Below are 24,981 nucleotides of genomic sequence, written 5' to 3' on the forward strand. Positions count from 1 at the left end.
TTATCACTTTTTATTGACGGACTGGAATCGTGTGGATTATTGTGGTGTTCTTAGCTTTATCTGCTCTCATTCTCACGGCACCCATTCACTGCAGTGGATCCATTGGTGAGCAAGTGCCGTAATGCTAAATTTTTTCCAAATCAGTTCCAAAAGTAACTTTTCATTTTAAGATTGAAATATTTAAAATACAATAAAGAAATAGTTGATTAAACCAAATGAAGAAAAATGACTCGGAAGACCTTTACACAATTCAACCATTTCAACACCCTAGTACTTGTCAAAATGAAGCTCAACACAAAGCATTAGTTAACATGATTTTATTTCATTTTTTTGGACAAAGTGTGAAGTAAAAACGCTACGAAGAATCCCTTTGTTCTGCTTGCCTCCTAAGAGGAGTTAGTATTCGAACAAATGTGAAGCTAGTTTTATAACTCAAGGTTTAATTGTTTGGTTAAACTTTAGTCCCTTTCAATCAGCACAGCATTTATCACGCAAAAAAAAAAAACAACAAAACAAAACCTCCATACACATTGCAATGCAAAACAAACAAAATCAGTATTTCCTTGTCTATACATTAAGACAATTTTAGCAAAACAAATATATGGAGTGAAAAAAACAAGTGGGAAAAAGTTAACGTAAAAACGCCAGTATTCGACAGTCTCAGCAAGGGAAGAAACATGGAGATGCACTGTATTGAGTTCAAAGCGCTGTAGGAAATCAACATGCCAGACATTTCCACTCACAAAAGCCAATTAGCTCTGGTCTCCTCTAAAACCATCGTGAACCAAGCTATAAAGCTGACCTCGGGTCAGTTATTGTGAGATCACAAGTCTAAATCACTGAGCGCATTTTCCAAAATCTTACAACCTATAAAAAGCAACGTGATTATCATTATAAAATATTATAATAAAATCTCTTTGGCATAGTTAACCAGTCCTCTTACCAACAATGTATTAATGCACCCATAAGAAACACTAAAATATAAAATTTTCTACAAAAAGACGTGTAAATTGCATCATGCTGTCATCTTTTTATAAAGGCAGGTTAAAGTTGTGCTCGATTCTGCCTCTCCCAGCACAGTGAGAATTGCATATATTACAGCAGTGTCAGTTTGTGTTTGCCGAGAAATGGACCACAGGCGTCTAGCGTTGGAAAAGAAGAAAAAAAAAACTCTGCCAAGAGTGTCTGTCTCTTGTATTTTTCATATCCCTCTTTCAGTGGCATCATCGTGCTGTAAAATAAATACACAACATTCAGTTTAATGCAGACTTTAGCACATACAGCCAATCCTACTTGAGTATTCGAATGACAGCTACTAGTGTATTCGAGCAGTACTAACCTGTTAGTAATCATGATAGGCTCTGGGCATGGAGCTGTAACCCATGCCTGGCACAAAATCCTCTGGCATGTCTGGATCTAGATGCATACCGTCCAGATGCATGCCATCGTATCCTTGATATGCTTGACCGTATCCATCCAGTTCTGTACGGGACAACACTGCAAAAAGTTATTATCTGCGTAATGTTATGGTCTCTGCAGACCATACAGTCGTTAGAGACATAATTGCCAATCATGGTGAGAGAGAGAGATGATATACTAACCATCCTCTGCAAGGCCAGTTTCCATCATGGTGTTGTGTGCCTAAAATGCAACAAGGAAACTGTCAAGAAACCTGCACTCCATGTATATATTTATATCATAAATGATCTCATTTGTTGGGATTTATGTCAATGTACTGTTATATAAAGACTGCCAACGTCAGCTTTACAGTCAACATAGAAATCAAACATGATATTTTCATATATATATATATATATATATAGGTGAATTGCATAAAACCGGTTAGGGTTTACAATAATAGTATATTGAACCAACAATTAAAAAACTAAAACAAGCAAAAATATATTGTTCCCATTTTTTAATTCATAGACAATAACATATTACAATTTTTATATATTTATATATATTTATATATATATATATATATATATATATATATATATATATATATATATATATATATATATATATATATATATATATATATATATAGGAGAAATATAAGAGAAAAACTGGTATGTTTACAGAATTGCAAGTTTATATCTCGCAATTCTGACTTTATTTCTCACAAGTTTATATCTCACAACTGTGAGAAAATACATCAGAATTGTGAGATAAAAAGTCGCAATTACCTTTTTTATTTTTTTATTCAGTGGAGGATACGGGCTTCCACAGAAATATCCCAAGTTTCCTTATAAAAATATCTTACCATAAAGACCATTTTTTTAGGATCAGACATAATAAAATAATAATTTGTTTTTCTTGTTAAATACACTCAAATCCGTCACATTATGGAGATAAAAATGGTTTGCGAATGCAATTTCAGGTGCAATGTGTTCAAATAATGCACTTAATAACCTCCACACCACCAGGGGGCAAACTCACCATCTCCCAAGCAGCAGGGTCGTGTTTGAAGAGTGAGTGCGTGAGCTCCACTGACACTCGTTTCTTATAGTCTGGGTTTTTGTCCTCCGAAATTCGGTAGAGAACAGCAGCAGCATAGGTGGCTGGAAGAAAGCAAGCACCCTTGTTACGCGCTTAAATCCAAATTATACATCAGTGTTGATGTGAATGCATAGCTTTTTTACACATTTGATAGAACATGCACACTAGAGAGTTTTATGCTTAGCCAGATTTTTCTTGGCGTAGACACTGGACATGCGAGTACAGTATTCATATACTATGCTGATGAGAGTGTATTCATTCAAATCTTTTTGGCGTATTTGGATGCTTCTCTCTCACTCACCGATCCCTTCGTTGCTGGAGTGGAGGAGCTCCATGAGAGGAGCACAAGCTCCTTCTGAATCAATGATCTCAGCCGACTGTTTGTCGAGAGCCAGTTCACACAGAACACCAGCTGCCACACGCTTGACGTTATCCAGTGGAGAATACAACAGCTGCAGCGACAGAAAACAGATGTCTATTATACACTGACCATGTCAGATGGAGGGCAAAGACTGACCCACAACACAGTGGAAAGATGTAAGAGTTACCTGAACAAACAGAGGAATGGTGTCCATGCTGGCGATGGTGGCTTTGTTCAAAGGATCTCTGGCCATGATATGCAGAGCACCAGTGCAGCCCTCCACAATCTCCTCCATTCTCACTCCATCCTGAGAGAGAGAGAGAAAAGGACATTTCGTTAAATAGTAGTCTGTACGTTGTATTCTGTGCGTAAGAATGGGAACTGTAGGGAATTGAACAATTCTGGTTTTGATTCTTCTCAATGGTTTTAGTTACTTCACAATTCTATTAATGACTTGTTCAGCACTTTTAAGGAATAGTAAGATTATTTAAGAAACATAACAAAAAGTGTCTCTTTAACTACATGTAATCATATGAACAACTAGTCAGTATATACTGATTCAAGTCTCAGAGGTTAGTGAAAGCTGCACTACAAAGAACCAACTCAAAGAGTCTTTTGACTGGGAACTGGACTGCACTGAGCTATATGTTGTTGATTCACTAAAAAGAATCAACTCATTAGAGTCATTAGTTCAGGAAATGTACTATAGTTTTGTTCTACGTGTTTTTGACAGGTGAGGAATTCATACCTGGTATGTTTGTTGAGCAGATGAACCGTGCTTCTGTGCATCTTGATGAGCTTTCGTAAGCAAAGTGACCAGTTTGGGAATGGCTTCGGCATCTCTCAAAGGAGCTTGATTGCCTGGACACAGCGCCAGGTTACGGATCAGACCAACCACAGCCTGTGATGAAGACAAACGTGGGGTCAGCAATGGTTATACAGCACAACAGGAGAATTACTAACTGAGAAAGAGACCGCCTATGATATATCATCCTGGGCCTTGCAAATTTAAAGCTGCAGTCCGTAACTTTTGGCGCTCTAGCGGTTAACACACAACTGCGTGCATCTTGCGGAAGAACATTGTAGCCGGAGCTACTTCTCTCTGTTCATGTCTATGACGAATAACGCAGGTACCGGTACCTACCCAAACCAGTCTAAAATAGTCTGAATATAAACACTTATCATAGGTGTACCATAGTGATTCAGGACAAGCCAAAAACATGGTTTGGAAAATGGATTCATGGTGTATTCGCTTATTATATAAATTTTGAACACAAAAAAAAGTTACGGACTGCAGCTTTAAGTAGTGATCCTGTTACAAAAATAATACACCTAGAAAATGACATTATGGACCCTTCACATATGTCTCCAAAAAAGTTTTTACTTTGCTATACATTGGTTTTAGACTTTATATTGACACCTATTGGTGTGGATGAAGCATTACGCAAAGTAAAAATAAATTTAAAAATCAAATTAAAAAAAATTATTAGTGCACCTTAATTTTATGATAAAATACTTTTTGTTGCTAAAAACTTTTAGAAATTAATAAAATGTTTAAAAAGGATACTTTTTTTTTTCTTGGGTAGTTTACAAACCAATCAATTGTTCACGAAGGCACTAATTTGTCAGTTTTCTCTGTTTTTCTTTCACTTACCTTTACGACTGGCCAGTAGTAGGGCTGATTGAGCAATTTGACAATAGCCGGGATGCCGTAATGCATTCGTACGGCATTCTGTGCAGTCTCAGCCTCCGGGTGCCGGCTGGTCAGGTGACGCAGGGCGCAGACGGCTGGCTCGATCACGTCTTGTTTTGAACCGGCCCTCAGGATGGTGTGAATCAGAGCCTCCACGCCGTTACTCTGGGTCACCTGTGTTTTGTTGCGTGTGTTGTTGCAGGTGAGGTTGGACAGGATGCCTGTGGCACAGGTCAGCATGTTGATGTCATCAGAGGACAGCAGGCCAACCAGCACTTGGAGCAGATTTTCCATTCCGTCCTGCAGGGGGCGAGAGAACGAGCATGTGTTGGCCTGATACATTCCGGTGTTTGTGTTGGAACTAAGAAAAATTGGTTGTTTTTAAGGGTTCTTTTTTTTTTTTTTTTTTAACTGACATGCTACATTAAATTAATTAACCACAATTCACTGAAACTTTAAGATTCCAGACATTTCAAGCACTTTGCTCTTTAATACAAACAAAAGTTACTAAAGGGATACAAAATTCAGTCTGTATCTTGATTGGATTTTTTCAGCATTTTAATTTAGAATTAAACTGCATTACTTACAAGAATTGAAGCGAATGAATTATTATTAATATATTAAGTGTCTGCGTGAAAGACAGATGGTGTCAGATGTATAAACTGACCTGTCTGGTTGCAGCATCTGACAAGTTTCTCAAGGTCCACAGGCAGTTTTGCATCAGACGTTGACTGGAGCCGGTCAGATGCTTACCAAGAGCTTGCATTCCACCTGAGAGAGAGAGAGAAATTGTTAGATACACTTGTGATTAACAGTTAACTAAAACCATAAAAAAGTGAAAAGTAAATAAAATAAATGTTAACTTAAAAAATTATATTTTAAATATATTTAATTTATACATTTAAATATTTCAACATTCAAAAAAACAAAACAAAAAAAAAAGTAATAAAATACTTAAAACTTTATATTGCCAAAGCAATATTTCTCATTAAATTACGAAATCAAAACTGAAAAAAAAAAAAAAATTAAATAAAAACTATAGAGACAAAGACAACAAAATTACTTTAACTAAAATTAAAATGAAACATATACCTGGCAAAAAGCACAAGTTTGATAAAAAGCCACAAAATTTCAGCTATCATTGATGTCCAGAGTGGATTAGTATAATTAAAAGCAAGTGTGATGGATGCCTTAGCAAGCACAACTAACTAAACACTCTAATTACTAGATTTAGAAGAGCTCAGTTTTCCAATTTGACTTACCAGCATCTACAATTGCAGGTTTGTTACTAGGACAAACTGAGAGAACTTTGAGCACACGGCTAGTGGTCCAGAGCAGCTTCTCATAGTTGTAGGTCCTCATGATGTTCACTAGACCCTCAGGACCACCGTTAGCCAGGATAATTAGCTGAGAGACAATCAGACTGATGTTAACACATGACACACCACAAGAAACAGGAAATCAACAACTAATACATTTATTTGTAACTTTTTTTTTATTTTTTAAATATAACAACAAGCACCTTGCTCTCCTGGTTGCCATAGGAAAGCAGCTGTAGGCAGTCTGTGGTGATGGCCAGAAACTTGGGGTTGCTTTTCTTCAGCAGGGGAACCATCCTCTGCAAACCGTCAGCCAGACGCACCGCCATCTTGGCTCCCTCCTGATGCAGAAGCAGATTGTGCAGGGTGGTGATGGCATAGAAAAGAACCGAATCCATCGGAGAGCTACAAAACAAATGGGATGAGTGTTCAGATCAAGTGCAGATCAAGTGATTTATTGCTAATTTCCTAATAAATTAAGAATATCTATGTTCCTAACAATGTAAAAAAAAAAAAAAAAAAAAACACTGAAGCACACATTTGCAATAAATCAAAAATATAACATTTGATCATCTTTCTAAATAATTTTTTATTTATTTTTTTCCAAGTAATAGTTTATCAAAAAAAATTGTCATCATTTAATCATTTTTTTTGCAGCTTACTGAAGTATAAATGAAATCTCCAATTACTTTCAAATCAAGTGCTGGAGTAATTTCCTAATAATATCTAGGTTTCAAATAATGTAAAATAAAAGCACATATTTGCAATGAAATGCATCTAATCAAATAAGAGAAATCTGTTATGGGCAATAAATTCATAAATTAATATAGCTTTAAATTTAGGGTGACATAAATACGGCATGGAAGTCTTATGAATCAAGTTTTTGTTTTAATTTTTTTAAAAGTAATAGTTTACCCCATTTTGTCATTAAATTAGATTTCCTTTTTTATTTCATCAATGAAATGCAAAAGGAAATCTTCGGCAGAACATCTGAGCTTGGTATTAAAGAACTTAGCACACACAAATTTTTTAATGAGTTTTTGACTGCTTTTTGCAGCTTTCTGAAACATAAATCACTGTCTAATTTCAAATCAAGTGCTGGAGTAATTTCCTAATAATTAGGAATATCTGTTTCAAAACATGTAAATGAAAGGCATGCAATCAAATGAAAAATGTGTTATGTGCAATAAATGCATAAATTAATACAGCTTTAGTTTAGGGTGAAACACATACGACATATGACAGTTTTAGAAATCAGTTTTTATTTTCACTTGGTTTACCCTAAAAATGAACATTCTGACATAACCATGTTGTTCAAATGACACGAGGGTGAATAAATTCCAACAACAGTCTCATTCTCAGGTGAACTAGTCCTTTACTTCAGTGTGACTCTCTTACCTCAGCATGCGCACCAGAGCGGGAATGCCTCCTGATTTGAAGATGGCGAGCAGTCCCTCGCGCTGGTGGGAAAGGTTGTGCAGGATGCTGGCTGTGGCGCGGGTTGTCTCCATGTCAGACGTGTTCTGCATGGCTCTCACAACAGCGGCCACCATCTGCGGGGACTGCATCAGAGCCCGGCGGGACGCCTCCTTGCGGGTCAGCTGGTTCACGATCATTGCTGCCTTATTCACCACGACCTGAAGCCAAGAGAGAGGGTCAGAGGTCAGGACATGAAGATCCTATAGAAAAAGCAGAGATTGAATATTCGACACGAGCAGCGAGGTACCTGGTCCTCATCGTTGAGGAGTTTGGTGAGCTCTGGAATGGCGCGGGTGGCGAGTTCGGCGTCGTCCTGGTAGTTGATGAGATGAATGATGGCTTCTTTGAGCTGCTGAGACGGTTCGGCCAGCTTCTGTACATTGGTCTGCTGGGACGAATCCATCTGTGTGGAAAGGACGGCCGTTCCCTCCATCACGGTCTCGGGAAACATGGCCGCTCTTATGCGCTGGGCCCGAGTCATATTATATTGAGACTCCACGTCTACAGGAGAGAGTGAACTATGGTTTAGAGAACTATAAACCAACTTTACTTTTTTTTTTTTTAAGTTTCTATGCTTATTTTGGTGGAAAAGAATCTGAAATAAATCTGTAGCTCAACATACTGTGTATCCTGGCAAAGGCAACTGGTAGGCAAACTTGCTATATAATAGTTTTGATGTACGGTATACAATAAACCATTTTTTAATCGTGATTAAACAATTTCTGCTCGCTTTATTAAGCGTAATTGTCTGTGATATTTGCTGATTATTTATACTAAAAATGTTTTATTTTCAGTTGGCATCTGCATCATCTCGCATTAGCAACAAGCCTCCACAAGCTTTCATGGTTGCGGGTTGCCAGATGTCAAGTGTTTAAATCCCCAAACAGAGGTTTTCTCTTAAAGGGTTAGTTCACCCACAAATTTTAATTCTGTCAATAACTCTATGGAGAGTCAGAAGCTCTTGGATTTCATCAAAAATATCTTAATCTGTGTTCCAAAATTGGAACGACGTAAGGGTGAGTAATTAATGACTGAACTTTCACTGTGGGATGAACCATCCCTTTAAATCAATACAATATCTGCCCAGTGGTTTACTTAATCTTCCCAACCTGGCAACCATGCACACACACTCACTGCATTACGGAAAAAGTGCTGATGAGCTGATAACACCAGCAGACATTAAAGTAAAAGTTCAACATTAAAGTAGAGATCTCCACTGAGATATTCTGCTCAAATAAAAGTGTAATAGAACCAGTCTGTTTACTTTCATGCGACCGTTTGCGCTGCTTACTGTGACCGAATCTTGTTCTCTTGCTTATGTGAAAGTGCGATAATTCTGATGAAATGTAACAATTTGAAATGACAATAATCATGCTTTATAATCATAATTAACTTTTCGACCATTATTGTGCAGCCCTACTTTGTGCACCTGCAGGGTTCTCTGTGAATGTGGTGGTGTAGAATTTCTTGGTCCTGTATTCTGTTCCATCTTCATCTGAGCGAACCGTAGTGGCTCCTGACTGGATGCCTGAATCTGTCCCATAATACGACTGCTGCCATTCTGTGACCTTCACCGTGCCTGGGGCCTCTGCCACTGATACACACATATACAGCATGAGTTTGAATGGACATATTGCCTATGTTTCATTAAAACCATATAAAACACCCACTGAAGTTACAATTATAATCAAGCAAAACTTGATGACAGATGACCTCAAAGCTATTAAACATGGATTACAAAGCACAAAACTCCAACTCATAAACAACTATTAAACTGACTGGGCATTTTATTAGGGATGCACAATATATTAGCACTACTTTAGAGATATTTAAATTTATCAGTGTCAGTCAATATTGAATATAAGGTATTTAGTTGTGCATGCTTTACTTTTACACTTACATTTTTTTTTCTGCCATCAACTAATGCTCAATTTAAATTAATATTTAAATCATTAATATAATAAATAAATAAAAATAATTTGAGCAAATATTAAATTTAAATAAATAAAATAATATCCATTTTTTTAATACTGGACATTAAATTGTTCATTTATAGCATTTAAAAGTTAGGTTTTTAGTGTTTTATTTCTTTCATTTTCTCTTTTAAATAAAACGGTAAATAAAAATAGATTTAAATCCTGGCCATTTAGTGATTATCGGTCATAACATGAAAATATTAATTGGATTATGTGCATCACAAAGAGTTTTAATAATGTGACAATTGCATCTACTTACAGTGAATATCCATTTTGGCCTCCTGGACTCAAACCAAACGGTCCAAAAGTAAAAACCTGTAAAACGAAAAAACAATGACAAGATTAAACAAATACTAAAACTGACTTGTGTCAAACACTGCACCAAACATTAAAAATGTAATAAAGACCTCCTGCAATATGTTCTTGATCAGCAGGACAAAACAGGACACATTATAAACTGAAGTTCAAACAAACACAAGCAATTGAAACTGGTGCAAAGGATCATGGGAGAGGAGGGGCGGGCGGCAGTGACGGGGGAATGTCAGCGGTAGTTTTTGACCCTTGGCTTCTCAAACAAGGCGTGTGAGCTAATGCTTGATTGCAAGCACAACAACCTCACAAAACCGGCTCAGCGTGTTTCAGCATTCACACTCCCCTACACACCAAACCCTCCTCCTTTCTCCAACTCTCACACATTTAAACACACAACTACACCGTCCATTTCAGACAAAAGCTCAATATTGGAGCAGTATGTTTCTCAAAATAAGCAAGACAGACTGAATGTATTTGGCTGCCATGACTTTTCTCCTTTCACTTTTATCTGCACCTTGTAGTCTCTTGACTTCACTTGAACTCCTCCTCATACGTTATCAATTATTTCTCTCCAACCCTCCTTCTGGTAATCTACAGTACATCCTGCATTTCTCTTGCTCTTTTTATAGCACATTCTGACTGTGTCCGACAAAAACCTTTGAACCCCAGGAGGAGAAGAAGAGCATTTATCAGACAGGTTAATATAGATTATTCCTGTTCCTGTGTTCTATGCAAATATCTGTTTGGGAGGAGTTAAAAAAAAAAGAAAAAAAAGATGCATTTACTCTTGGTCAAGTCAGGTCTTGCATGCAACTCAAACAACCTACTGAAGTAGTTTGATTAGATCTAGAATGCGTCTTGAAGGGTATTTGCACTTTTTTTGTACGTGACTGGATAGCTATAAATGCATAAAATGGCCAAGTGTAAATAAACACCGCAGAGAGGACAGATTAACATATTTGATGTTCAACAAATTATTTTTATAATAAATTATTGCCTGTAAATATTATTTCAGAGTAACAAAAACAAAAATGAAATAAAATTGTGTATTTATTTTTATAGTTATATTTTTATTTATCATCTATATTTAGTAAATATAGTTTACGATTTTCCAATTAAGCCAATAAAAAAAAGTCTAACTTCATATTCATCATTTAAAAAAATAAACTTATGTAATTATATATTTATTATTACAGTTTTATTTATTTATTTATCTATAATAAATAAAGTTTATTATTTTCTGGTTAAATGGATTAAAAGCTTAAATTCATGAGCTCAGCATTTAAAAAAAAAAAGATACATATATTGTAATGTTTATTATTATATTGTTATTTTTTTATTTATAATGGTGTTTGTCTGATTAAGTGAATAAAAAGCCTAAATTTGTACAATATTAAAAAATACAGTATATAAAAATAAATTCTATAATATATAAAAAATTCATGTATAAACACTAACTGTAATATATGAGTACTAATTATTAAAAAAAAAAAAAACATTTTTAAAGCAGCAGAACAACTTTGATATAAAAGTATAATAACAATAAAGAAAAACAAAAGCACAAACACACTAGGCCTATATTTTTTATTGCTAATAAGCAAAAGAGACCTGACCTGAGCAACCCAGCACTCATGACAGCTGTTTTATTCTGCTTATATTCCTAAAAGAGGTGGGACCTATAAAGGACAGGCCTCAGGAAATAACAACCTTGATTGGTTTATTAGAGCAGCCAATGAGCACCAGCAAAACCTTTGAATTATAAAACATTAGTATGAATTAACCAAGCACCTAAATGCAGTGAAGTAGTTTCATGGATTCATTCCAATAAACTTTTCAAAACGCACACAAACAGAGGCTTGACATTCAACAACCAGCAGGAATGCCTGGCCACAGCCCTGCAAACATGTAATGAAATGAAAGTTACATTTTAGACTGTCTCTGAAAAATGCATGTGCCGCATTTTACAGAACATCATGAGAACAGCCTGAACACATATCTTGAATGCCTTGCATGTTGACACTCGAAGAGAGCGTGAACACACACACACACACACGTGGAGTGTGTGCGGCTGCGCTGCCACTAAGAACAGAGTTTTACAGCAAACATTTTCTCTAAACCGCACAACAGTCAGCAATACTAAGCAGATGTCAGTCGGTTTGCAAAGCTTGTGGTTGTTTATTCGTGCCAAAATGTGCCTCGTGCTGACACAAATAGTCTTTTCGTGTATTACTACACATCACTGAAATGGTTCTTTAGAGTTAGTTTTACTTCAAGGTCATAGTAAGAGGTTTTGCATATAAAGTTGAACTCCCTTCACGTCAGGACACACCTAACTGGGTGTAACCAAGTCAAAAACTTGTCAAAACACGCAAAACGCAACACGCAGCGACTCCTGCCAGCCCTGCAGGTGAACGATAGCAAGTGTCTGTGTGAACACTGGGTGTGTGTGTTTTCTCAAGCTCCCAGTCTAGTGAGCTAAAGAATCACGTTTACACACCCACTTTGGTACGTCCATACACCGTGCCGCAATTTGCAAGAAAAAGAAGCAATAAAACATAACAGATTATGACAGATTAGGCGAGATAGCATTCGAGATCAGCTTTACAACATACTGATTTTGAACGTGGACCAAACAATTCCAGTTGGTCTTACTAGTGCATACTTGCATGCAGACGCTAGGTCTGTTTTAAAGGGTGAGGTCAATCACACAATTACAGTGCCACACCCAAATGACACTACCTGAAAAATCTGACAGATTTACACCTGAAAGAACCCGAGACATTTCTAAGACCAGCAGTGGGATCCTGACTCGAGGCAGTAAGCAACCAGCCAGCAGGCTTGGGACTTGGACTGCAATTACGTATGAACCTGGACTCTTTTTCTGGATTTTTTTTCAGAGTACAGACAAATCCATATCATGTGTAACATGAAAGATTAAAAAAATAAGTAAAAACAAAGTTACGATAAAAAGATATTAATAAACATCTACCACTCAAACTCAGTTCATTAACTCTTTCCCCACCAGTGATTAAAAACCTTGCCAGCAACCACTAGCAATTTTGAGCATTTTCACAAAACTTTCATGGCAATGTGTCAAACATGTAATATGTCAAACAGAACCACTGCTTTTAAACAACAACAACGGGAAATGGACGTTTTTAAAATTCCAGTACCGAATGGTATCGCGGTCGGTACTTTTGACAACACTACTCTATAGCATCACTAAAGAAGGGAAATTAGCTAGTGAAGTGGATTTACTATTATAGAGTTAATGAAAGTTATCATGAGCATTGCAGTGTTCAAAGTGGATGTCATGAGAAATTAAAATTTGAAAAGCCGTTCATTCATAAATTCGTATTAGCTTCCATAGCTGCATGCATTCTTTTTTTATTAATTCCTGATGTGGGTAAGTTTCAAAAAAGGCAACTTTTTGAATAACAAGCTGAGAAAAGTCCTGTTTTGTCAAAGACTACATTCGGATTGGATTCAGAATTATGGTCAAAAACACAGATGGAGTCGATCGCTTCCATCAACACTCCCAAAGCTTCACAGTCCTGTATCACTAACTGGGTCGACATTTCATTTGGTAACGTAAGTTGGTTTTGATTTATATGTTTAACCAGCGTGTTTTTTGCCTGTGCACCTGTTTACATGTTCTGTTTTTTCTGCTTCTTCACCGCGTTTTGATCCAGATACTCATTACTACAGAAGATGTGTAACAGTGTACCCTACGCGGAAAGCTGGGAAATTCTGGCGATGGCAGGGAAAGGGTTAATGACTTGGACCCAACACACACATACGTGTATATGCATGTATGCATGTATGTTACTTTTAAAGATACTTCAAGATACCACAATATCTAGTGTGCAGTATGAAGGGGGAAATGATTGATGAACCACTGATACACTGCTGATATGAGGTGTGTACTGTAGTCTCTACTTTGGACTTCACACACAGTTGGGATGATGAGTAGTTAATGAGTACAAGTTTATTACTGTGCATTTGATTTCACACTGAGAAAAGCAAGCAACGAATGTCACACGCCCTTCAGAATAATCACCATCCCCCACCTGCCCTGCTCCACCTACTGTCCCTGCCTAACGGGCCGAGCGCCTTTGACAGCTTACAAGGCTGGGATGTGTTTGACTCACGCTGTGAGGAATCAGAACGGGTTGTGGATATGACACATCCCAGAGTTGATTCCCAAAACTCTAATCCTGGTGTGACATTCCACAATAGTCCACTGTGTTCATTACACACCCTGTCAATGACTTTGTCATGTACTGACATATATTCACAAAATCGTGCCCAACAGTGACCACATCAACACGTGACTCTGGTGTATTTTTCCCATTAGTCTGCTTCATTAACCTTTTTATATTATTAATATATATAAAAAATAATTATTATTTTATATATATATATATATATATATATACACACACATACTCTAAATGGAGCAAAATAACTCTTTAAAAAAAGTAAACTTTGATTCAAAAATAAATAAATACAAAACTGTATTTTACATTTTTGTCTCATGTGGTACTGAAATTGAAGGATTGCAAATTAAATAATTAAATCAGAACACAAGAATGCACCAATATTAAAATTGTGTGCAATAACAATAAGTTTATAGTTATTTTCATGCCGTGGGTGATAAACCAATTTAAATGACATTAAAATTCTATACCGTAAATTAAAATAAAACAGTAAAAAATACATTATGAAAAGAACCATACAATTTTGAGATTTGCAAAAAAAAGAAAAAAAAGAAATGTACTTTAAAGATTAAGTAAAGATGTGTGTGTGTGTGGGGGGGGGGGATGCAGAATTAAATATCCAATACTTACAAATAACCAATATTTTACCAATATATTTTGTATCCACATTAGAAATGGTAGTACAATGCTGATTTATATTCGATAATTTTCAATATTTAAGTAAAGTATCTGATTATACAAAAGCAGTCTTCACTACAAAAAAAAAAAAAAAAAAAAAGGTTCCAAAAAAATAAAGTGCAGAAACAGTTTTCACTAAGAAATTGCAATAAATTAAAAAAATAATTGCAAACAAATAGCAAGTAAAACATTGGATTAAATGTAAAAATTTTAAGCAGAATTTACAACTTCAAAAATAATTTCAGTGCAAGTGTTTGGTGACACAAAACTTGATGCTTTGGCAAAAAAATAATAATACTACACAGTAACTGGCCAAATTTAGAATCTTTAAACTTGTTTGCAGAACCCTACTGTATCCTTTTTAGCTTATGTACACACAAGCACTCTGGTTTTTCTCACATGACCTGACAGCTAAAGAATGTCAGAATCAGATGTGCTGATGGTGCTCATTCACAGAACAATACTGAGGACTGACAGCGCAGTGGCCGTGATCTCGCTCTCACTGCCCTGCCCTCGGGACAGACAGGGAGTGCCGCTGATATGACTCAGGTGTGTGTGGTCTTCTGCTCTGAGACAACCTCTTTATAGCATCTAAAGCCTTTCAATAGTGTCGCAGAATTGTGTGCATCAATGATATGATGCTAATTTCTTCTAATGTCCTATCTATTTATGCATTCAAAAACGCATTCAAATGTAATTTGCAAATATTTAAATTTCTGAATTGTAATTAATTACTATACTAATATAATTAATATACATGCATTTTATGTATATTGAATAGATCTTTATAAAATTGTAAAGGTGCAATAGAAATATATTTTAATATTATTCATTTTTATATATTTTTTTGCAAGTCAAAAATGTCTGGGTGTGGTGTAAATGTATTTTGACAATCTTTTTTATCATAATCACAATTATAATTTAATAGTATTATTACACTATTATACCTTAAAACAATACTATTGTTACTACTACCATTATACTATTATTTCTTTAAAAAATACATTAACAAAACTGCTTCTCTGCTTATTAACATTTAACTTTAAAAGGTTTTGTCCACCAAATCATAACAAATTTCATGTGGTGCATTCAACATGCAGGGGAAGAGTTTCATTCAAACTTTCATTCCAAATGAAATTTCAGAATTTCAAACTTTCATGCATTTACGGTAATTTAAGGGAAATTCATTGACATTTTGGAGCCATTAAATAAAAAGGTCTCTTTAACAAAGTTGTTTTTCAAAATCATATGAATCCAACATTATTATTTTGCTTTACTACGAAGAAAAACATCTTCTACGAATACAACGTTCATAATAATCACAGTATACTCAGGCTATGGCCAGGCTTTATTTTTACAGTGACCATAATGAGCCATTACCACATTTACATCTGAATTACTGCCAGAAAGCAGCCATTTTGGTTTTAGAGTCAGTCTCCAGAGATTATACAGCTTCTATGCCTCATAGCTTTAATTCAGTAGTATGAAATCCAAAGCCACCCACACAGTAGGAGACAGACACACACACCGTTAATGACTTTTTGTGACCTGGCTGTTACCAGCTGAGCCCATACTGCTAAGAGCCTGCTGTGTCTGAGATCTCCCCAGACGCTCAGCTTGCTTCCGCTGAGGACAGCAAGTGGGCGAGCAGGTGGTCTGCACTGGCTCGGGCCCTCGGGTTTCTTTAACCCCAGATGAAATGCAAGCACAGGCTTCTCAAAATGCAGATCCATCAACCAGCACATCCAATTACACAGTTATCATAGGAGGTCAAATGATCAAAAGAACTCAGCGAGTTATAATGTACATATCTGAAGCTGCACACCCTCGGAATAATGTATAGCTATTAGAGAGGACTATTTGCAAGGCCTATAATGAAATAAAAAAATGTGTCCAACGTCAGAGGTTTTAATTCATCCTACTACAGAAATTTACCGCACAATAATATAGCTTTGCTAATACAATGTAGGGATGGGCGATATACCAGCAGACACGAACCACTAGCTGGTAGAGATTTTGGACTATTGTCTCTATTGCAGTTACACGTGACGTTGCTGTGCTACATGGTCATGCAAGTTATCATTTGCACGTGTTTTTAAACACAAATCAATCATCTGAAACACAATCAGCAGCGAAAGAGAACCCGTTTTGCTGTATGCTCGTGCTGTCTGAGCGCTGTCAGAGAGGCGCGCATACATGAAGACGGTGCTCATAGAGTTCATTTTGCCTCTTTATAGGCCTAGACCGGTTAAATACACACAAACTTATTCATATGTGTCAAAATGCGCATCTTTGCAAGTATCCTCGTAAACACAGTAATTTAGGTCTTAAGTGAAAGTAAACAGCTGAGAAAGAAAACGTGTAACAGTATATTGGATTTGGGCAGCTCTTAAAGTCTAATATTCCTGCTGTCTGTCATTCATATTAATCAAACAACAAGAGACAGAAAATCTCTCACTGCTTTTGACTAAATAAATTTTGTAACTTTAATAAGAAGAAATATATATTTAAATTTACAGAGTGAAGAATATGCAGTGTTTTTACACATTTGATTACTTTATACAATCTATGTAGTATTTCTTATTTATTTGTTGTACTGTAGTTTTTTTTTTGTCCTGTTGCTTGTAATTAGATTCTCATTCCCATTTAATCGCTGACTGATATCAAAAATTGATGTCCTAAAGACCTTATTTAAAGCAAAAACAACTATATTGTAATATATATTGTTTCTTTGAAATAAAACAATTCATATTGTCACATAAGATTTGGGTCATATTGCCCACCCCTAATGCAATGTATCATGAAATAAAACTTCATATTCCTAAAGCTAAAATTGAAATGAAACATTTCTTGTTTGTGTCTTCGGTTAGCAAGATAACAGCACGGCAGTTTTGTGTGCAGTTTTAAATGCTCCAGCAGCTCTTCAAACATTTTAAATCGTTATAGTTCTCGTCCTGGCTGTGAATGGGCCTTAAAAGTAGTTCGTAAAAGTCTTGTAGTCATCTTAAAAGTCAAAATGATCATTTTCCCATACAACCCGTCTAATGGATTAGCATACTAATCAAAGTATTGTGGCTAAAATTTTAAAACGTAAAGATCTAGGCTAATTAGTTCGCTGTGGGATGTAAACAATTCATAATTCAACAAATGCATGAAGCAACTCCAAGGACAATTTGTACATTTAAACAATCCAGTTTTGCCATAGACAATCTGCAAATCTGTGTTAATGATACAATGTTGCAGATGCTCCATACTGTTGCACTTACATGGTTTAAAAGCTAAATGGTGGGCATTTAGTCATGGGTGTCACTTGCAATAAGTGCTTAGATTAACACAGGCAGGAAGAGACAGGGCATTAGCAAATGCTGTCTGTCTGCTCGCCACATCCTCGCATCTCCATTCAATTTGACATGATACGCCATAGGAGCAGTGAGTACGTCTAATTTCCAGTATCATGTACATATTCAAACGTCCACTATCCCATAATCCCTCTTCTGTTTTAGGCCGGTTGAGATGAAAGCGGTCATTCCATCTGAATGGAGCGCATGACTGAATGTGGGCAGCTGTGTGACTGCCTGTGTCTTGATGGACCATCGGTAACAATTCGTGTTATTGTAAGACGCTTCTGAGTCTGAGTCATTAGCAAAGGCACTTAACAGTAAGTGGGGCGTTATCTGAGACAGAGTCAGAGTTTGACATTTTACCAGCATTCTGAGGGCTAAGTTTCAACATTTGCCCCTCCTGGTTTTAGAAATGGAAGACTTTTACATAGAAGAATTCATCAGAGTATCTGTGGTTCTCATAAATGTCGTCATTTGAGCCTATTGTGTCATTCCTTCCCCAGAAAGGAGGAAAGCTACTTCATCATAGGTATGCATGAGTTTGTAGAGCACAACTGAGCCAATGTGACAGTTGTTGAATATTTCATCGATCGGAGATGTCCTGAGGGAAACCTTACTGGTTCTGCATAAATCTGGAAAGTTCTGGAGGAATGCCACAGTCTTCAAGAGCAAGTGACTTGGGAAGACAACCTGGTTAATGTTTGACGGGAGAAGAGACTGAATTAGGCTACTGCTGTATGAAGAGTATTACTAGGCTTGAACTAGAAACTATATATAAAGATGCACAATGTAACTGTGCCATAATGGTTACTGGCTAATATTAGATTTTTTAAATTTAGATTATTATTTTAAACTTCGCTCTAAATTAACCAAATGCAAAAATTGCACAATTAAAGATATCAAATGTCGTCTGTAACATATATATTTATTTATTTGTAAAATATATTTGCAAAAAGTACAAATTTGATGCACACTTAAAGATATTTTTTTTTTAATAAAAAGCTAACAATTGCCAGAAATTCACTTAATCAGCCTGAATATCTATATGCACAATTTAAAAATACTGCAAATGGCATATTTAACATGCCACTAAATGAAAATCCATTTTTCATAATGTACGTTACAATGTTGTGATGCAAATTCACTGAGCATTTAAAATGATTGATTATGGTTAGTAAGCATTTTTCATGAAACAATTTATTAAGACAAAACTAATCACTGTTGATTGTAACTAATCAGTCAACCATTTATTAGGTTTTGTCTATAACATGATACTTAATCAGCTTTTTGGTATCAGCCTGAATTTTAATAGCGGTTTGTCCTTAATTATTATAATGCAACTATAATATCCTTAACCCTTTAGGAGTTGTGACTTGCTGGTGCAATACTGTTATAACTCTAGAGTTATAGGTTGTTGTATCTTTCACTCAGGTCACCTACAGGGGTCAAATGCACTATTACAAAGCTATGGGAGTTTTCTTTACTACCAAACAGAATTAAACGGAGTCCCTTTTATAATGATTATTTATCACCCTGAGATTGTCTGTCTCTGGTGTGCGAAAATTCCCTGAATGGCCCCTTTCTCCACCTCTCCCTGGTTACTCTACACCTCCCTAGCCCTGATTTAAGGAGTGGAGATGTTCTGTCCTGATGATACATGCCCGGACCCTCCCACAACGTTTGACTCATGTTGAGCAAAGCTGCTCCCTCCTTCACAGGAACAGTGGTCTTGATAAAGAATCGTGTAACATGTTATTTTTGATATCACACCCAGAACATCACCCAAATCCTTGGTTAAGCCGATCAAATCACACTCAATTTGCATGTTTAGAACTTCCCTTCTAGGCTTTGCAACTTCCTTCTACTAGTGACTAGCACAGGAACATCCAATTATTCATGTTTTGCAGTGTTAAACTCACTTTGTCCGGATATGAGGGTCTGAGGTTAGTTTGATATTGAGTGGAATTTGACTCCTCGAATTCCACTCTCCACTTTATAAAAAAACAAAGGGGAGGGGATAGAGGGTCTATTATGCTCCTTTGTGACTGCTCAGTGTTAATTCAGTAGGTCTGTGCTGGTGTCGGAGTGTTTACTGACATCTGAGGAGAGCTTTGTTAATATTGCATGAGAGCTGAGCTGACCGCACAGAGTATGGAAAAGATAGCAGTGTGTAAAAAGATCTTAGAGAGGTAATTAAGTGCAAAACATTCTTGAGTTATACCAATGCTACTCAATGATCAAGGCAGAGTACTAAGACTGATTCACACCAAAAATGATACCAATAAGGATAACCATATTAGTGTCAACACATAATAATATTCTGTTTATCATAAGCTCAGGCTGCAGTTTTATCCTCTGCCACTTTAAATTCAGATGGAAGTGTTCCTTTGTCATTATCTTTATAGTTGTGTGGTGGACGTCTCAATTTCCATACAATTACGATTAGTAAAACTTCAAAGAGTCCTGCAGACATGACATTTTTATTGGCCAAACCCCAGAAGCAAGTTCGTATTTTAGCACTTCTGGTTCCATTGTCCTGAAATCAATGGGGTTTTTTGTTAAATGCCTGAAATAAGATCTGTGGTAACACAAGCTCAAGATATTTTTCACGTGTTATTCTACGACATAAAATATTCACCCACTCACAATTTTATTAAAGCTTGTACTTGTCTGGAAAAAGGCGGTTGCTAACAAGTGGCTAAATGGATGTAGTCGTGACATTAATTGTCATCACAAACTGGTAAAGTAATTTACTAACTAGTCCACTTTATAGCCTTATAGTTTTTATAATCTCACTCTTGCAAACTCTTCTATTAGTGGAGGAAAACTACCAGTGAAAATGTTCTTAAAGACTGAAAGGTCATGTGACGTGGTTCATTTATAGTCTTAAGATTGTAGCCTATTTAGGCTTCAAAATTCACAAAAGTTATTATCATGACTTTTTGCTTTTTTTCAGCAATATGCTAAATTCCGGCTTGGCCATCAAAAGTACGTCATCACTACAGCACTCTATCGTTATCGTTATCGTCTTTGCTGTGAACAGCCCTCTACAGCGAGTTTCAGGTTTACAACACAATTAACCTCAAAAAGTCCTGAAGAACAACCGGCTTGGCCCTGTACAGATTATGAAACCATTAGACCATCTTATCCATCTCAGCCAGCTGGTCATTCACCACAGATTTCATATAGCTACAGATCTCACCCCACATTCATTAAAGATACATTGCACATTAGAGATTATAGATATGGAGAGAGTGTGTAAAGGTGTGACGCATATGCTGAGACTACAGCCATAAAATGCTACAGACATGAATTATACAGAAAGGTAGAGAGATAAAGATGGTAACTAATCTAACAATACAGTAAAATACAAGCAAATAGACATCCTGAGCGAATGGTGCTTGTGGGTAATCTTCTTTGCCCCCTCTGAAAGTGTATTTATGAAGAGGGGATCACGCTGCCCCTTGCTGTCCTAATGTAGGACAATATCAGGGATTTGAGCCTGTAGGGAGATTAACGGCTATGTGTGAGCCCAAATGCTGTAAATCTCATCCTAAAACCAACGCCAGTCAGCCGGTAAAGCAACCAGCTGGCCTCTGACTGCAATACTAATGTGCACAACTCAGGAACTCCCACAAAGAGCAAATGCCACATCCTGTCTGTGTTAATATCTACTACAACTGACCCATAAAAATATATAAATAGACTGTCATATGGTCCTTCGTCTGGCCGTATTTCTTTCAGATTCTGTAAGGGAGTAAAAAAACGTGTTCTTGTCTCACAATCATCCTTTTACTGTGTGCCAGTAGGGCATGTTGATGCCATCCAAAATCCAAATGAAACTCAACTGGCCCAAAGCGGCTCGCTAAATCCATGTCATTAAATTTTGCGGAATTTAGTTGCGTCTTTAAGAGATAAAGCACTCACAGAGGACATGACTTTTTGCTTCCTTGCTAACCAGACAAACAGGAAAGGGAGTACCATAAGGAATTTTGCTTCCTCTGAGGCACATTAAGCACATTATTTCTTTGACACTTTGTAAACACTCAAAATTACTTAAGTAGAAACTTAATTACGAGAAAAATCTGATCCCATCTCTTCAAAATGAAAGCACTAAAGATAAGTCAGCTATTCAGCTGTGCTCACAGCTGGGAAGTAAATAAAACATGGTACAGCCCCACCCAGATACATGCACTCACGTAAGACCCTGACTAACAATGTAAAAGACAAAGGCATGAATAACTTTAGATGTGTTAAATTAACTAGTTTGGTTTACATATTTCTTTACATTTGACGACACCAGGTTCTATAACACACTTTAGGTTAAATTCACTATTCACTGAACAACCTGCAGGGTGTTACAGGTGTGGCAACAGATCAGCATTCAAAACATGCTGGGGTTTTTTTTTTTTTTTTTTTTTTCAAAACCAGTGGTTATATACCATCAGTACACATCAAAATGCAATTTTATGCTTTGTATAAAAATAAAAATCATATACGAAATCCCATGAGAGAAAGACTGATCTCTTAAAGGGATAGTTCTCCCATAATTAATATCCTTTGGACCGTATGTATACGTTGCACACATTAGTTTTAACAATATGCTAATAAATTGTTTTAGAAAATACAAAAGTTAGACTATGAGATTAAATGCTAAACGCATGCAATCTTATTTGCATGCGGAAAACAGCAACAGCTGCTCTATAGCTGTCTGTATTGGCCATCCATTGTTTTGTTTTTTTAGCAAGTTATCATATATTCACACATTAAAAAAAACAAACGAAAAAAAAACGTTAGTATTTTGTTTAAAATGTGTGTAAGATCGTTGACGCTTAGCTTACATGCGCTAGAGGCGCTAAAAGACCATTTGTGTTAGACGAAGCCACCTAGAACAGAAAATTATTTTTAAAATAATTTAAAAATTAAATTATTTAATAAAAATTCACACACTGCTGTGCCAGCCTCCGTCGCCAAGTACTTATTTCATATTTTGTCCATGCAACAGAACTGAAATCATCTCCCTTTGTATTTCACATAAGAAACAAAGTCCTACATGTTTGAAGCATGAGGGCGAGTAAGTAATTACAGTACTTTAACCACTGTATGAACTATTCCTTTCAGTCGATTGCATGTTCTTACATTTTTAATTTATTGTTTACTCGTAGTAGGCCTATTACGTATGTTTAATGCCAACAGTTGACATATTTGCGAACGTGCGGGGGTTTTTGCTTGAGTTTCTTTGTTGGGTATAAACACACCCTCCTAACTTATATACAGCTGAGTGCTGTACAAACTACGACTAAAGTACGGTCATGTAGCGAAATAAATGCATTTAAAGTTTGGATCAGCTGAAACCCGATACACGGAAGTGAGAACGAGTATCGCACAGGTAGGTAAAGCAACACCGACAACTCAGAGCACCACAATACGCCACTTTCCCAAGAGATCTATCCGCGAATTTCAATGGCTGCTTTTCATAGGGTCGATGTTGGATAATTTTTTTTTTTTATAAACGGAGAGCGTTTAACTAACAACGAAGGCACACAAACACAATAAAACACAGTTCTGTCCTATTTAATATACACACATAAAATCAGATTTGAGTTTACCTTTAAACGCTCGTCTCCAAACACTGCTGCTGACAGCGATCCAAGAGTTTAGTTTTCCCCAGCGCACAGAGTTCCAGAGAGAGCGACACTTTCTCTCGCATTCAGATGAGGGTGAACAATGTGTGTTGGGGAGAGAGGGCAAAGTCTCCTCCAGAGCTCCGCCCCCGATACTATACGAGTCCCGCACCACACCCAGCCCCACACCTCCGCACTCTCACCGATAAACACACTCAAAAAATACTTACAGTGGAAATCTGATTGTTTTAGTTGCTCATCATGGCATATCATTTAAATGGGTTTTAAAACATGCATGATATATCAATTTCAAATAGGCTATACAATAAAAGAATAATAAAAGTGAACGCTATAGCCTATATATATATATGTGTGTGTGTGTGTGTGTGTGTGTGTGTGTGACCCTGGACGACAAAACCAGTCTTAAGTGTCAATTTTTCGAAATTGAGATTTATACATCATCTGAAAACTGAATAAATAAGCTTTCCATTGATGTATGGTTTGTTAGGATCGGACAATATTTGGCCGAAATACAACTATTTGAAAATCTGGAATCTGAGGGCGCAAAAAAATCTAAATATTGAGAAAATCGCCTTTAAAGTTGTCCAAATGAAGTTCTTAGCAATGCATATTACTAATCAAAAATTCAGTTTTGATGTATTTATGGTAAGAAATTTACAAAATATCTTCGTGGAACATGATCTTTACTTAATATCCTAATGATTTTTGGCATAAAAGAAAAATTAACAATTTTCACCCATACAATGTATTTTTGGCTATTGCTACAAATATACCCCAGCGACTTAAGACTGGTTTTGTGGTCCAGGGTCACACATATATATATGCACCAGAACAGCCAGGCACAGGAACAGTTTCTTCCCTCAGGCAATCCATCTCATGAGCACTTGACAATAAACATGGAACACACAACACTATTATACATTAATTATTTAACACACATACTTATTTACATTTCAAATGTGCACATATCATACCTGTACATACATAATTGTCTATATTATATATTGTTTTTTTGTCTATTTTGTATATTTGTATATTATTCTTTTTATTATCTGTGTCCTGTCGCTATATATATATATATATATATATATATATATAATGTCAAAGTGCAAAGTATTGGTATTGGTGGTACAGTTTTTAGTTTTTTTTTCTCGTATAATATAGTCTCACAACATGAAGACACTCGGTAAAGTGTTTGCTGGGGAAGGGTGTGATGTTAATAAAACATATTAATTTCAATATACAATAAAAGTATATAATCTAAAATTAAATATTATGTTTTCCCCACAGTGAGCACTGAGGCTTTCTTCCTGTGTATGCTGGCCTGTGTCTGTCATTTCTTTTCTGTGACCACTGATAAGGATTCATCTATGCTTTTTTTTATTTCTGATGATTCATAGAGATATCCTTCCAAATCATATTCTGCCGTAAACTTGTGCTTCTCAAAAGCAG

At 36.2% G+C, this 24,981-nt stretch overlaps 1 protein-coding gene across 4 annotated transcripts; it reads right to left on the reverse strand.

The window, feature by feature from the left end:
* Positions 1–301: 301 nt before the first annotated feature.
* jupa (junction plakoglobin a) lies at positions 302–23,648 on the reverse strand. Of its 4 annotated transcripts, none has more exons than XM_058792465.1 (16): positions 23,494–23,648; positions 9,593–9,648; positions 8,787–8,951; positions 7,605–7,858; positions 7,277–7,515; positions 6,082–6,283; positions 5,822–5,966; positions 5,227–5,330; positions 4,521–4,859; positions 3,615–3,767; positions 3,054–3,173; positions 2,807–2,957; positions 2,446–2,567; positions 1,602–1,641; positions 1,340–1,482; positions 302–1,231 (listed from the first exon to the last, which is right to left on the reverse strand). In XM_058792465.1, the coding sequence occupies exons 2-15, from the start codon at positions 9,603–9,605 to the stop codon at positions 1,343–1,345; spliced, it is 2,187 nt and encodes a 728-aa protein (XP_058648448.1). In that variant the 5' UTR covers positions 9,606–9,648; positions 23,494–23,648; the 3' UTR covers positions 302–1,231; positions 1,340–1,342. The 4 variants fall into 4 exon arrangements, with proteins under 4 accessions (XP_058648448.1, XP_058648445.1, XP_058648446.1 ...); XM_058792462.1 differs by having other exon boundaries at positions 1,340–1,497; XM_058792463.1 differs by having other exon boundaries at positions 8,778–8,951.
* Positions 23,649–24,981: the final 1,333 nt, after the last annotated feature.

Source organism: Onychostoma macrolepis, chromosome 11 (assembly GCF_012432095.1).
Source record: "Onychostoma macrolepis isolate SWU-2019 chromosome 11, ASM1243209v1, whole genome shotgun sequence".
Taxonomy (NCBI): domain Eukaryota; kingdom Metazoa; phylum Chordata; class Actinopteri; order Cypriniformes; family Cyprinidae; genus Onychostoma; species Onychostoma macrolepis.

Coding starts and splice junctions, on each gene's coding strand:
- jupa (XM_058792461.1), bottom strand. Junction 7,516..7,604: donor TCCTCAACGATGAGGACCAG/GTACCTCGCTGC, acceptor TCTTGGCTTCAG/GTCGTGGTGAATAAGGCAGC. Junction 2,958..3,053: donor CCATTCCTCTGTTTGTTCAG/GTAACTCTTACA, acceptor CTGTCGCTGCAG/CTGTTGTATTCTCCACTGGA.